General features: G+C 32.7%; 2 protein-coding genes, 1 long non-coding RNA gene and 1 other non-coding gene across 30 annotated transcripts; 2 read left to right on the top strand and 2 right to left on the bottom strand.

Moving 5' to 3' along the window:
* Positions 1–1,555: 1,555 nt before the first annotated feature.
* Positions 1,556–6,489, top strand: LOC145801457 (uncharacterized). Its single transcript, XR_014343001.1, has 2 exons — positions 1,556–2,280; positions 6,266–6,489. It is a non-coding gene; the product is annotated as an uncharacterized LOC145801457 (long non-coding RNA).
* LOC114312700 (U6 spliceosomal RNA) lies at positions 1,648–1,750 on the top strand. The gene has a single exon (XR_003646910.2). It is a non-coding gene; the product is annotated as a U6 spliceosomal RNA (small nuclear RNA).
* Positions 3,385–6,271, bottom strand: LOC145801456 (BIIDXI-like protein At5g11420). The gene is made up of 3 exons (XM_082892961.1): positions 5,440–6,271; positions 4,844–5,368; positions 3,385–4,063 (listed from the first exon to the last, which is right to left on the bottom strand). The coding sequence occupies exons 1-3, from the start codon at positions 5,495–5,497 to the stop codon at positions 3,474–3,476; spliced, it is 1,173 nt and encodes a 390-aa protein (XP_082749087.1). The 5' UTR covers positions 5,498–6,271; the 3' UTR covers positions 3,385–3,473.
* A 1,236-nt stretch (positions 6,490–7,725) lies between the features above and the next one.
* On the bottom strand, positions 7,726–14,038 carry LOC114312656 (uncharacterized). 27 transcript variants are annotated; one of them, XM_082892973.1, is made up of 10 exons: positions 13,741–14,013; positions 12,844–12,919; positions 11,451–11,560; positions 9,882–9,950; positions 9,529–9,644; positions 9,379–9,433; positions 9,120–9,240; positions 8,864–8,911; positions 8,336–8,430; positions 7,726–8,226 (listed from the first exon to the last, which is right to left on the bottom strand). In XM_082892973.1, exons 2-10 carry the CDS (start codon positions 12,857–12,859, stop codon positions 8,128–8,130), a joined length of 729 nt encoding a protein of 242 aa, XP_082749099.1. In that variant the 5' UTR covers positions 12,860–12,919; positions 13,741–14,013; the 3' UTR covers positions 7,726–8,127. The 27 variants fall into 27 exon arrangements, with proteins under 27 accessions (XP_082749099.1, XP_082749103.1, XP_082749109.1 ...); XM_082892977.1 differs by having other exon boundaries at positions 9,379–9,451; positions 12,751–12,919; positions 13,741–13,986; XM_082892983.1 differs by having other exon boundaries at positions 12,751–12,919; positions 13,741–13,986.
* Positions 14,039–14,174: the final 136 nt, after the last annotated feature.

Raw genomic sequence — 14,174 nt, 5'->3', positions numbered from 1 at the left:
AGATGGACAAAGAGTGAAAATAGTGATTTCATTACAAAATCAAATCCAAAAACAACAATAATAATAGAGCAATATAAATATATACATTAGTGATTACATTATATTAATAGAGGGTGACATGATGGTGCTTATTTTTGTTCCTCATTGTGGGTGGGTACAAAAATCGACAGACTACACTCAGTCGACCGATGAGAAACATGGAACAACGAACTACTCTCTTTCTGATGTAAACCTTCAAAACGGTGAGATAAAGTGGAATAGCAGTGGCCGACGACAGTGGACGGTGGAGGACGACAGTGGTGAGGCAATGTGAATCTAGGGTTCCAGTTTAGGAGTTTTTTGGGATCGACGATGAAATTTTCTTTGGAAAATCAGTGTTTTGTGGATTAAATAGATGGAATATGAATGGTTTGTTTTCAGAATGGAGTAGACGCGGGAGAAGTGGAGGAATGGTACTTTCATCCTATTACAATGAATGGACCTAATGGAATAATAAAAAATGATTTGGGTTTTATAGTATAAAATTCTTAGAAATAGGATTTATGAAAAAGGTTCCCAAAATTTAATAAATACGTTATTTATTTGATAAAAGAACTATATTAATAAATAAATTACAAATACACCCTTGAGGTATATTATAATAAAAATAGAAATTACTCCATTGCATTTGAGAAATTAAACTCTATCCCATGAAGTTTCCAATCACATAACAAGTAATATTTTCTATCAATCAACCGTTAACTTAAACTAACAATTTATAACATAAGCAATAATTTTTTTCCCCAAAAATTACTATATATTAACCTTCATTAAATTAAACATTTTATCACCATCTTGAAAAAAAAAAAACATTTTATTTTAATTTTTATTCTATCTCACTTCCTTCTTTATTTTCTCTCATCTAGTAACACTATTTTGCCCAACTATCGCACTGTTCTTTTTGTCTCAACCAACACTATCATCATTATTGTCTAAAAACATTGTTTGGTTTGTTTTTGGGAAAAATTTTTGAAAAAAATCTCTACAAACAAATTTTCAAGAATAATCAAACCAAACAATTTTTTTCAAAAAAAATCTCAAAATTTTGTTTGGTTTGCTTCTTTCTAAAATCACTTTCTCTCTCTCTCTCTCACACGCATTAAATCAATCACTTTTTTTAAAACTTTCTCCCCAAAACAATTTTTCAAAATCATTTCTGAAAAAAGATAAACTAAACAAGTTTTCGTACTTTTTATCTCAAAAACTATTCTACAAACACAAACCAAACAAGCCTTTTGTGTGTCGTTGAGGAAAGTTAAAAAATATTGTGATGGTGTAGAGAAGGATTTGGTGATGGATGAATGAAAATAAGAGTAATATAATAATTTTATTTTAATATTAAAAATATTTGAGTAATTTTATTAGGTCAATTGCATGAAAATTCTAATAAAAAATATTTTATAATTAAAAAAAAATCAAAAAATGAAAGCGTTATTTGTCTTATGAAAATCAACGGCCCACAATCAACCTCAACCCATTAATGATGTGATATATTGAGATACTCAGCGGCGCGTTTGGAGTCTCGTAATTGGTATAGCACTTTGTCCCACATCGATTAAACGTAGATTCACAAAGCACTTGATAGAGAGAAGCGAGAGAGTACATTGTGTCCCTTCGGGGACATCCGATAAAATTGGAACGATACAGAGAAGATTAGCATGGCCCCTGCGCAAGGATGACACGCACAAATCGAGAAATGGTCCAAATTTTTTTGACTTTTTTGCCCTCGCATTAATTTTTTTCTGCCACTTTTGCCCTCAGTTTTCGAACTTAAATTTACATATTTGCCCCGATTTGACTCAAAGCATTGGCTGGACCAGCACACCAGAGCAAAACCTGCTTCATCCCCCCCCTCCCCCCCTCTCTCTCCCTCCCTCCCTGGCGTTGCTGTGTTTGTTCGAAGCTTGAATCTCTTTCATTGCTTAAATTTTTGCGTTTGAATTCAAGTATATGATGATTCGAAGCCCTAATTCATTTCTGGTAAGGTTTGGTTCTCGAATCTTCGCTCTGGCTTTGCTGTGCTTGATGAAAGCTTGAATCTCTCTCATTGCTTAGACACGTTCGATTTATCTACTGATGATTAGAAGCACTAAGTCATTTCTGATAATCTTTGGTTCTCGAAATTTCATTGCATTTTGATTCAATGGTGACAGTTGAGGTACTCAATGCAGTACACGATTTATCTTCATCTTTGCTTTTGAATTCAAGTATCTGATTATTCGAAGCCCAAATTCATTTCTGGTAAAGTTTGATTCTCGAAATTTTCGTTGCATTTTGGTTCAATGGTGATATGTAATTGCTCATCAATGTAGTACACGATTTATCTTCATCTTTGCCTTAGAATTCAAGTATTTGATGATTTGAAGCCCTAATTCATTTCTGATAAGGTTTGGTTCTCGAAATTTCGTTGCATTTTGGTTCAATGGTGCCAGTTGAGGTATTACGTATTGCTCAGCACGTCTATATTATATATGCATATGTTTTTGGGGATAATCTTCAAGACGAATAAGCTTTTGTTTGGTTCGATTGATTGATAATGAATCATTTGATGTGCGAGCCTGCGTTTTCCACTTTATATCTCTTTAGAGCAATTTTAATTAGCAAAACATCCGTTGCTAATGCTAGGTATTGAATCATTTTTTGAAATTATTGCTGAATACTGGATAGTTTTCCTTGAAAAAGTATTGATCAATTTGTCAGAATTCTGGAGAAATTACTCTTGTGGATTATGAGAATTCTTTGCTATTCTCACCGATCAACCCTATATGAATGGCAGGTTGATGATTTATTTTGTATTCGACTAGGAAAACAGAAAATACTTGTGTTCTGCTGTTTGAAGTAGTGGATACATTTTAAGGTCTAGCCTAGGTCATTTTGTTGACTTGAACTCCGCCTATGTCATGTTCACCATTTAATCTTTTATATAGCCGGTCCTAAGCCTAGATGGAGGAGGGTTGTGAGTTAAGTAGGTTGATAGCCAGCATGTAAAAATTCCTGTAAGTTCCCTTATGAACATGAATCCTAATATGATACAGCAAAAAAATCGAAAAACAATTCATATAGCCGTACTCAGTTGATTGGGATATAAGGCTTAGTTTGGTTTGATTTACGTTTGGTTGACTTGCTTGCATATATGCATAATAAGATGTTGGCTTCCATTGTGCAATATTGGCTTTGATATGGAGATTTTAAGTTGCAATATTGTTGTTTATTAGCTTTTGGGCTCAACATTAATGAAAATGATAGTCAACGAGGACCCCAACTCATGGAGCCCTTAAAGAACACTCATATCTCTTTGCCATTGAATCAAAAAATATCTCTATGACATTCAAGCACATGTGGTTATTTTAACAATGCAAATATTGAATTTATTCATTAATTTTTCCTTTAAAAATCAATAGAAGTGTTGGAACAGTGTGAAGAACAAACCAAAACTAAGCACCCATCCATAGAATTACTATGGTGAGAACCAAGCTTGAAAATGAAATACCAAGTTGCAATTTTTGTTGCAAAGCATACGAAGAGCGAAGGATGACATTGTCAATCACAGGACCACAGAACACATGATCACTTGTTTGGCTCTCATTATAGCTTACAAAACTGATTGGAGTTGCACTTGAGTCTGCCTTAAACGTGATAAACTGCTTTTGTGCTGAGCCAGTGCCATTGCTTCGCATTGTAAAATTTTCCGTAGACGTTCCTATTTGAGCATACACTATTAAATCTCCCACACACGAGTCATTAGCATCTCCTACCATGAACTCCAAGTTGTATGTTGAACCCTTTGTGAGGGCCGGGATAGTAAAGATTCCCGATGGAGCCCCCCTGGAGACTAGCTCTATTGCTGCTTTTCCTTCTGGCACCGAGTAGTGTTTAGAGTCTATGTACTTAACAGTTCCTATAATAGACCACTGTTGCAATGGAGATTGCAGTGAATCTGGCTCTTCATGTAGTAGAATCCCCTGGGATGAATTACTTAGAAATGCTGGGCCCACTTCAAACCCACCGTTCACCAGCATGTTGTCTGCAAAATATGTATTGGAAGGTTTAGCAATGACTAAATATCAAGTTGACTGTTTTTTGATTTTGACATTTTTTAAATCGAGTGTTGACTATGTATAGAAATCTTCGGACCTGGAACTATGCCTATCTATGATTTAAAATGCCTGACAGTGCTTGAGACAACTTTTTCTTCAAATTTTAATTTTGAGCTGTCAATTTAAAAAATTATAAGAACCAATTGGAGGGCAATGCTTGGGTTGGGAGTTCAAAACTAGGTGTTACTATCATCAAAAACTAGTCAATCCTTGGGTCTGGTTATTGTTTGATGGTTTTGGAATAAAAATTGAAAAATGATAAATGTGAAACTAAAGTACACAAATTTATTAATTTGAATTGAATGCTAGAGAAGTGGGGATTATAAACATCATGGATTGCTACAGTGGTTATGATTCAATATTTCTAAATGATAACCTGTGTTTTAACTGTTAATTGTAAGATACTCCTATTATGTTAGACATTTGAAAATTTTGAACTTCTATTAACATGATGTTAAATTTTTGTTAGTCTATTTCTTGTTGACATGTTTGTGGTGCTTTATGTATTATCTTTATTGCTGTTCTGTGAAAATTGTCTGGAAAAATAAATAGAAGTCCTTATTCATGTAGCAAGCATGCTAAAGCTTCTTTGTGTTGGTTGTGTCATTTTTATTTCGCCACAATCATTATTTCATCTAGTTTTGAGGCTCCTATTGTGTTTACAGCCTAAATTAGATCTTCACATATAGAATTTGAAGATTACGTACCCCCATATCTGATTGGCATACCGATTCTTGTGATAAGAAATGTGTCCACTATGGGGTCACAAGTGAGGTTGGAGTCTGTGCTGATTGATGCCCTTTGAATCTCAAGGTTGATTTTCTCCCTTTCATCACCCCAGCTTCCCAAGTAGCAAGCATGGCTTTCCCACATATCCTTCCCAAAATGCCCTTCTAGGAAAACGACCTTAGATCTCACAGGAGCCGAAACATTTACAGCGGTGGAGTTATTAGAGCAGTCCTTGCTGTCCGGAGCAAGGGTGAAAGTAAGGACATAGTCATTGTAATTTCCGTTAGCACTAAAAGCCTGGTTGATCATGCCACCCTGGCCCAACTGCACAGCATGGCCATTCCCTGGCAATGAAACGTTGAGACCTGAAGTTACGTACCAGACCGTGCCATTGAATGACCAGCCTGGGATGGTGTTTGCTTTGGTTAGGAGCAAAAATGGGGACGTGGCGTTTGCAGTTATGTTGGTTGGTGGTGATTCGAAGTCTGGATTCTGCAGCATATCTGTCGAAGAAGATTTTGTGTGTTAGTGAGTTAATTTGTGGAGATTGAACAATAGGCTATGAGAACTTTACCTGCAGATGAGATTGCCAGGACCACGAAGAGAAAGGATAGCCGCATCAGAGTCATCATTAGGGGGTTGGGGGTGGTGGATTGTGTGTGTTTTGTGGTGGAGTTGGGGAGGGGATGAGAATATGATTTTCATGCCAAGAGTTGACTTTGAAAAATATGAACATAGCTTCAAGGCAATTGAGTTGTAATGAAATACTGAAATATATCATCCACTGGGCAGACGGAGTTGTAGTTTCAAAGACTCTGGGATTTGATTAACATTTAAAATGATTTTGCAGTGTTGAATATAAAGGCTTTGCAGTGTTGAAATTGACCACCGTAGGTCCCATTGGTCCCGTTTCAATAATTTGAACCATTTATTTTGTAGGGCTATCCATTTATGTCATCCATGAAAAAAATTTAGGCAATTTGATAATTCTAGCTTTTTTTAGTTTATATAGGTTGTCTCTAAAAAAATAAATTGTTTGTTTTTAAAAACACGCTTATGATTCTTTTGTTTGGAAACAAACGCGATAAAATAAAAATATTCTAATTATTGGATCAATTTTAAAAAATATATGTATGAATAATATACACAGAACGTCTTATAAAATGAACGACTTGAATCTAAACATTTATTGTGGGGAAAAAATCAATTATGAGAACATTCCTTGCCATTCTGTACTTTTTGAGCCGGTGGTATGAGATTATGTTTGAAGTATTTCTTCGTGTAGAGCAGATTAGTCGTGCAGGTTTTTTTATGAATTTGTTATCAAATAAATGGCCAAATGTCTCACATGGGTGTGAAATCTGTAATTTTCTTTTTCTTTTTATTTTTATTTGTTACAGACTTGAATACAGCTGGCCACGTTTTTAAGGGTTGAAAGGTCTGCTCTGGCCAGAGAAGCAAATTGCGTGGTGCCCTTCCCTTGGGCTGGATTAGGTCTCCTCCTACACCTTTGAAGCAGCTGTTGCTGCTTGATGTTTCCTTGTATCGTTGTAACTTCAGAGATTTTACTAGTTTAAAAAAATTTTAAAAAAATAAAAATAAGTCTGCTCTGGGGCTGAGTTAATTAGTTGGTGTTTGAAAGAGTAATCACTTTGCTTGGTTTCCATTTTTTAAAAACAGTTTTCAGAAAATTTTACACTCTTATTTTTCGTGTGTTTTTGTTTTTACTGAATTTTTTAAATATTTTATGCAAATTTTTTACTTTTTAGACACACCTAACATAAATATACCTAAAAAGTAATAAAATTGTAAAAAAAAAAATTTAAAAATTCACTAAATACCAAAAATACAAAAAAAATATATAAGAATTTAATACATTTTTTATATTTTTATGTATTTCTTAATTTTTTAAAATATTTTTTCACAATTTTTTTACTTTTTAGACACATCTAAGTAAGGTGTATCTAAAAAAGTAAAAAAAATGTTTAAATTTTTAAAAATATTCACTAAAAACAAAAAAACACGAAAATAAAAAAACTCAATTTTAAAAAAACTTAATCCAAAAAACTCAAACCAAACACAGTGAATAATTTTTTGTTTTTATTTATAAAACTTTTTGGATATATATATATATATATATTTTGGAAAACGGGGGGAAAAACAAAAAGGTATGGTATGCTCAGAAGTTTTGAAAACAAAAATAAGAAACACATGTTTTTAAAATGAGTAATATTAGCGATTTTAAAAAATTTATCAAAAATTTTATCAAATATCTCACATGAGGTGAGATCCACACAATGTAGGTCCATTTTGTTTTAAAATATGCAAGATCTAATATTTTGGTATTTGAAATTTTTAATTTTATCACTTTAATTCTGAATTTTGAATAAAAAAATGAAACATAACCTTACAATAGGGAGGATCAAAATTGACAAAAGTGATACTTTAATTAAGAGCCAAATGACACAAAATAAATTTCAAGAATCATAATTGAAATTTATAATGATTCTATTAACAATTAAAACGACTGGTTAGAATTGAGCTAATTTGACTCAAATTGAAAACATTCAGAACAAAATTAATAAAATTAAAATTTAAAAGACCAAAATGACACCAATCTTTTAACAACTATTAGTGCATTTTTTCCTTATGAAAAACAGGGGAAAAAAATCACAAAAGAAAAACATAAAAAAGTGCTGGTTTTTAATTGTCATCTTTAGTGATTTTTTTTTTACAAATAATTTATGCTTTAGATACATTTTTAAAAAAAAAAAATTGATTAAACTATGAAAGGAAAAAATAAAGTCCCTAGAAAAAAAAACAAAAACAAAACAAAACATGATAAATAGAAAACCAACAATAAACAAATGGATTTCTTAAATAGAAAAATCTGAAACAGATTTGCATAACGATTTAACTTCAATCCTCTGATACCAGTTACATCCAAGCTTTTCCAACATTGAATTGATCAGAGAATCAAAAGCAAAAGCAAAAGAAAAAGACTACTCATCTCATCAAAGTTTCTCATATACAGAAGAAGAAAGACAAAAAGATTACCTTATTAAATGTCCTCGTACTTTCCCAGTACTCACCATTGTTAAAAGATTAAAAAACTGTTGCAGAGAAAGGAGTCGAAAGAGGTGTATGAAAGAATAAACCAATTGGACGGTTGTGTCATGTGGAAGACGGTAAGAGCTCCTATAATAAAGATATATTCAATTTGAGACATCCCTGGCCTGCAATGCTTTGGATTGGCCACGGTTTAAAAGAGCAGGGTATAAGAGGGCATGTCTTCGATCCGTAGGACATCGTCCATTAGAAGTTCCTTCTCAAGCTGAGCCCGAGTTGATTTCAAAACATCCTATGGAAAATAATATTTCATGATTTACTCAATTCTAACTAGTACCCATCAGGAAAAAGAGAAAACAAACAACACATACACACGCACACACAAAACAGAGGTTACTCACATTGAACTGCATGTATGTGGCATTTTTTTCCAGCCATTGCTTGTCCATAACCACAAAAGCCACACAATAAAGCAAGTCAAATGCCCACTCATTTTCTGAAAATGCATAAAGAAAATTCTAATTAATTTCAAAACACACAAAATTAAATCTGCTGAGTATGTGTGAACTTCTGGGTTGGGAAAGCCTTTCGAAAAACAACTAATTTTTTGGGAAACATCAAACAGTTTTTTTTTTTTATTTTTGAAATATGTTCTAGCACATAAATTGAAAATAATACGAAACGGTTGACTGTTTTCAAACTATTCATCATTTTTTTTTTTTTTTGAAAAAAACAGGCACGGAAAAAAAAAAGACAAAAAATTAAATGAAAAATTACAAAATGAAAACACAACCAAACAGGCCCAATGTTTTACACCAAAACATGCCTCAAACTGTCTCTTAACATGTTTGATCAGTAGCAGATAAAGACCTTCCAAAAATAATTTTATGATTTGAAACAGTGGTTAGGATTCAGTTGCAGCCCCTTACCTGACAGCATCTGCAAGAAAACAGTTCTGACAAACGTCCTGGGTTTTGCTGCAAGTATTGCAATCACTTGAATTAGCAGAGCACCCAAAAAAACATCCAAGAAGAAAAGGCGATGTTTGGATTCATCTGTCACCTCAAGACACATAGAGGAGACTAAAGGGTTACAAGAATCTTCTTGCATTTTGTGTGTGTGTGTGTGTGTGTGTGACTTGATCAAATATTTTACACTCGGAATAAGAAATATTTTTCTCATTACTGGCATCTAGATCAAGCATTTGCATGATCATGAATGTGATATTTACACCAGCAACAGCAAATGGATACTCCCACGCAGCTCGCTTCCCTCCTTGCTTTTTTAATAGACACTGGAAAGATGTCTGCAGCAAATTAAACGAAAACGAAAACTTAAACAAAGCATAATATGTTTTTCAAAGTATGTTGCATGGTTGCAAAAGATCTCAAATAGGTAGTTTTATCATTAAGAAAAAGTCTGTCCCGCCAAACTCGGATCTTACTGAAAATGTCTTGGCAAAAAACAATAAGTTCTCCAACGAAATGAATCCCGCTCCTCTGTTCAACATATAAAAACTGTTCACATCAAACAATAAAAACAAAAAAGTTGATGATAAAACCGCATAACAAAACATGCAAAGCAAAACGGCAACCTGAAATCGGTTGATGGATCTTTGCCCTGCCAACCCATTTCTTTCCATTGATCTGATACTAAGCCATGGAGCTCCTGACCAGGGTATGTGGCAGACCATAGAGCTTTCAAACCTTCCTGTGATCGTGTAAATCTTGAAAGTAAGTCAAACAAAGCGAAATTCGAAAAGAACATTGGAAGGTTAAAATTTACAATGTATTAGCCCTAGCCTTCTTCTATAACAGTGTCCTATTTTCTGTCTGGATATGGTCAAATAATAAATCTCTGCTTTTGATGATCCATGTTGTTGTCACTCCACGATGAGTCTAGTACTAAATACAAGGTTATAAACTAATTTGGCAGTGGAAAACACACCTGATGTTCTACTCTGGAAGCATCAAAGTTAACCTTCATCCGATGCTTCAACCTTCTGAGTCTCTCTTCCTGCATATGGCAAACATTAACAGAATTAAGAGGACAAATTTATGCAGAAAGGCCAAAATCCCTGACATCACAAATAAATTCTTTTTGAGAAGGTGTTTTACAAATTTTAACATTAAGAATTTTTGAAGAGATGCAAATAGGAATGCCTTGAAATGATTTCTTTCAAAAAATACAAAAACAAAAAAAAAAACACAAAAACAAAAAAACAAAGAAAGCAAGAAAGTAAGAGAATCAGATCAGACAATGACGGAAATCACTAAATCTGGTATAGTTCTTAATTGAGATAACTGCTTACAGCTATAAGCTTACATGGTTTAAATGCAATGCCACGTGCTTTATGTGATTAGACAAGAAAGACACAAAAAGAATCATATAATGACATTAGCAGATGGCACTCGCAATGCGCGTACAATTCAAATAAATTAATATAAAATAAAATATTTACTAAATGTTGTGTGCTAGTCAAGTACTAAGAGTCTTATTTGACAAATTCAAGGTCTAAGGTTTGAGTTTTGTTTATCAATTTTTTTTTTTAATTAGAAAATAAAAAACACGTGACAGAAGAAGAAACCACCAAACATTTGGACAACAGGTCCAGTGTTCACATATATAATAGTATAGATAAATTAGTAAATCTAAATAATTCTTCTTTTAGGTGACCTACTTAGAGCTACAAGCTTTACGTGGTTAAAACCCACACCACATGCTTATGTGATTAAAAAGAAAAAAATAAACACTATGTTTGGTTATCATTTTTCAAAAACACTTTTCAGAAAATTCTATTTTCTTATCTTCCGTATTTTTTTGTTTTTACTGAATTTTTTTAATATTTTGAGCAATTTTTTTAATTTTTAGACATATCTAACATAAATATACTTAAAAAGTTAAAAAAATTTGAAAAAAAACTTTTAAAAATTCACTAAATACCAAAAATACAAAAAAAAAAAACGAGAATTCACTACATTTTTTGTATTTTTATGTATTTATTAATTTTTAAAAATATTTTTTCACAAATTTTTTACTTTTTAAATACATCTAAGTAAGGTGCATCTAAAAAAATAAAAAAATGTTTAAAATTTTAAAAATATTCACTAAAAACAAAAAAATATGAAAATCAAAAAACTCAGTTTTTAAAAAATTTAATTCAAAAAACTCAAACCAAACACACTGAAAGGTTTCCATATCACATTTTTTATCGTATAGTACAAACATAGTAAGGAGTGGTTTGGGATGGTCTAAATAAGTGCACTTTTTGACTTTTTATGAAATATGAATTGGGTATGGATTGGGTTTGAAGTGATGAGAGGTGATGTGACTTAAATAAGATAATGTGATTTAAATAGGATAGTGACTTTTTGACGTTTCTACATCATGCCAAACAAGGCTTAAGTTCTTCAATACACAAATAAAGAGCCAATTAATGGTAGGAAAACAAAAGGAAAATTTCCATGGGCCTTTCCTCTTCCTCACTTTTTATCGTTAGAGATCATTGATGCTCACCTGTAGGGGTGTCAAATTGATGCAAATTCTTTCATAAGTTCCCCTGCTCTTGAAGCAAACACAAGTGAGGCCTTTCCCCATCCGAGTTGGTGACCCAAAGGTTGCATCATCTGCAACCAACAAGTTGACTTCTGCCTTTAGCCTAGGATTCTAAATCAGCTGACTACCTAATAAGTAATTATCATTACTTGATCAATTTCACGACCTTTTGTGCAACACTCAGGAAAAAATGAATATAGCCCACAGAATGCATCATTATACAATGGGTGAAGCAGATTTTAGTGGAAAAAGCATTAATCCATTTTCTGGTCTGGCACATCAAAAGTGGTGACCACTAGCAAAAAATGGTGATGAAGGGCCTGGTACATCTTTCATCAAAATGACATCATGGCAGGCAAGATTAATTTGGTGGCGAGACAAATAATCATTGACTTGTCCGTTTGAAGTGTCATACAAGAAAGTAATTCTATAAAAAAGTGGGGAAAAGAAAAAGTTAAAAGGATACGAAGCTACTTTAGTGCAACTACTTGCTTTGCAGAAAAGTTTAGTTCTTTTAGGAAACTGTGGAATAACCAAACTTGAAGTTCTCAAGGATGAATTTATGTCGGGATCTAAGTTACAGAATTGATGCTCTAAGAGTGAAACCTTCATGAATTCCAGCTCTCATTTTTCCAAATCCACAGATTCAATTTTTGTGATCTACAAATTTAATATTTCTCATTTGCCTTTTAATAAATTACAGCTACTAAAAATTGTTTGACAGCTTCCGTTATAAATTTAAGAAATAAATGAAAGACACACTTACCTTTTATAACATATTCTTGCCTTCATAATTTAGTAGCTAAAAAAAATTGTTTGATTTTTATGTCATTTCTACTTTTTCATGAATTGCACATTTTGGTGGTTGTATTTTTTGTTTTGTTATTATGCTCTGGAGCTGCTCCTACTGTCAAAGTTTTTTTAAGATTCGCCATTTTCACGCTCCCGCTGTGTGAGTTAGGTTGGGATATGTAGTCCAACCACTATTGTCCTCCCACAGGTTAGGAGAATAACATTTTTCTGTAAATATGTACATGTCATAATAATTGTATTGTATCTACTAATAGTTAGCTTAAATGATCATGCTAGAATTGTAACACAGTACTGCACTGTAAAGATATTAGCTGTAGGAATTGAATTCACACAATTACAAAAACAAAGGCAAAAAAAAAAAAAAAAAAAAAAAAGTTAGCTTTCTATTGTAAGGGCATCTAAGTCAAGCAGGATTAGGTGGGATTTCAACACAACCATATCGAATTACCTAAAAAATACTTTCTGAAATCGAGATACTAACACATTAGTAAATTGCAACCACCAAAAAATGCTTTGAATTTGGTGGAATCATGAACTCAACTGAAAACACTCCTCATCTGCTCTCAAAACTGTCCTTTTTTCCAATTTTAATTTAGAGAAAATAACTTCAGTTGCATCTGCATTAAATTAAATAGAAACAGTAATCAAGCTTTTTGTTAAAGAGATCATGACAAACACCTAGACTAGCTAAATATGAAGGCAATCCAAAATTACTCAGATAAATTAAAACCTAGAAAAAGCACAAAACGTAACAAATTTATTCTATTTTTTTATAATAAAATAAAACTAGCTAAATATGAAGGCAATCCAAAATTGCTCAGATAAAGTAAAACCTAGCAAAAGCACAAAACATAACGAATTTATTCTATTTTTTTATAATTAAATTTAAAAAAAAAAAAAAAAAGACTATCTAAATATGAAGCAATCCAAAATTGCTCAGACAAAGTAAAACCTAGCAAAAGCACAAAAGATAACGAATTTATTCGATTTTTAAAACAATAATAATAATAAATAATAATTAAAAAAAAAAAAACACATATATTCAAGTAAAATTTTGAAACCGTTTGATTGCGGTGAAAAATCAACCTAATCTCTGAAACCTTTGGATTGAAAACAAGCCTCGAAGCAAAAACCACACGTACATATATTTGCGTGTATATATAGAGAGAGTTGAAGCTTCGAAGTGAATTTACGAATGCCGAATCGAATCAACCACAACAGAACATACTGTAACCGGTATCAAAACATAAAATCGATCATCTCAAAAACGAAAAAACATTTTGAAATTCGTGCAGATTTCGAATCAATCAAAACATCAACCTCGCGAGATTAATCAACATTTATACACACTCGTAAACACAAAAGCAACAATACATCTATATATAAGCAAGTAAGTATATACATGAATATGAAGATTAAGAGAGAGAAAATTGAGGACCTGAAGAAGAGTAAACACATCTGGAGAGTGAGGATAGTGGAGGAAGAGTACGGATTGTAACGCAGCTTCCCTGAGTCCTATCTACGCTCATTGCCACCGCACTTTTAGCTTTCGTCTGTAGTCGATTCGACTTTGGTTGCTTCGCAATATACACTGTTTACACACACACACACAAACAACAAACAGAGGGGAGAGAGAGAGAGAGAGAGAGAGGTTCGTCGTGTTGTTCGCGGCTATTGTTGTTGTAGCCTGTAGGTGAGGCTAAAGTGTTTTTAAATTGCGGAGAAGGACCCAAAATGCTTTTGGCAAATGCCTTTTTTAATATATTTTTTATTTTTATTTTTATTTTGGAAAGAAAAAAGTCCAAAATTGTTTTTTTTTTTTTTTTTTTGAAGGGAAATTCTAATGTACCCTTTTTGAAATTTCTACAATTT

This window comes from Camellia sinensis, chromosome 10, assembly GCF_055761805.1.
Source record: "Camellia sinensis isolate YWXY chromosome 10, ASM5576180v1, whole genome shotgun sequence".
Lineage (NCBI taxonomy): Eukaryota > Viridiplantae > Streptophyta > Magnoliopsida > Ericales > Theaceae > Camellia > Camellia sinensis.
The sequence above is the reverse complement of the archived record's forward strand: the minus strand, read 5'-3'. Positions and strand labels throughout refer to the sequence as shown.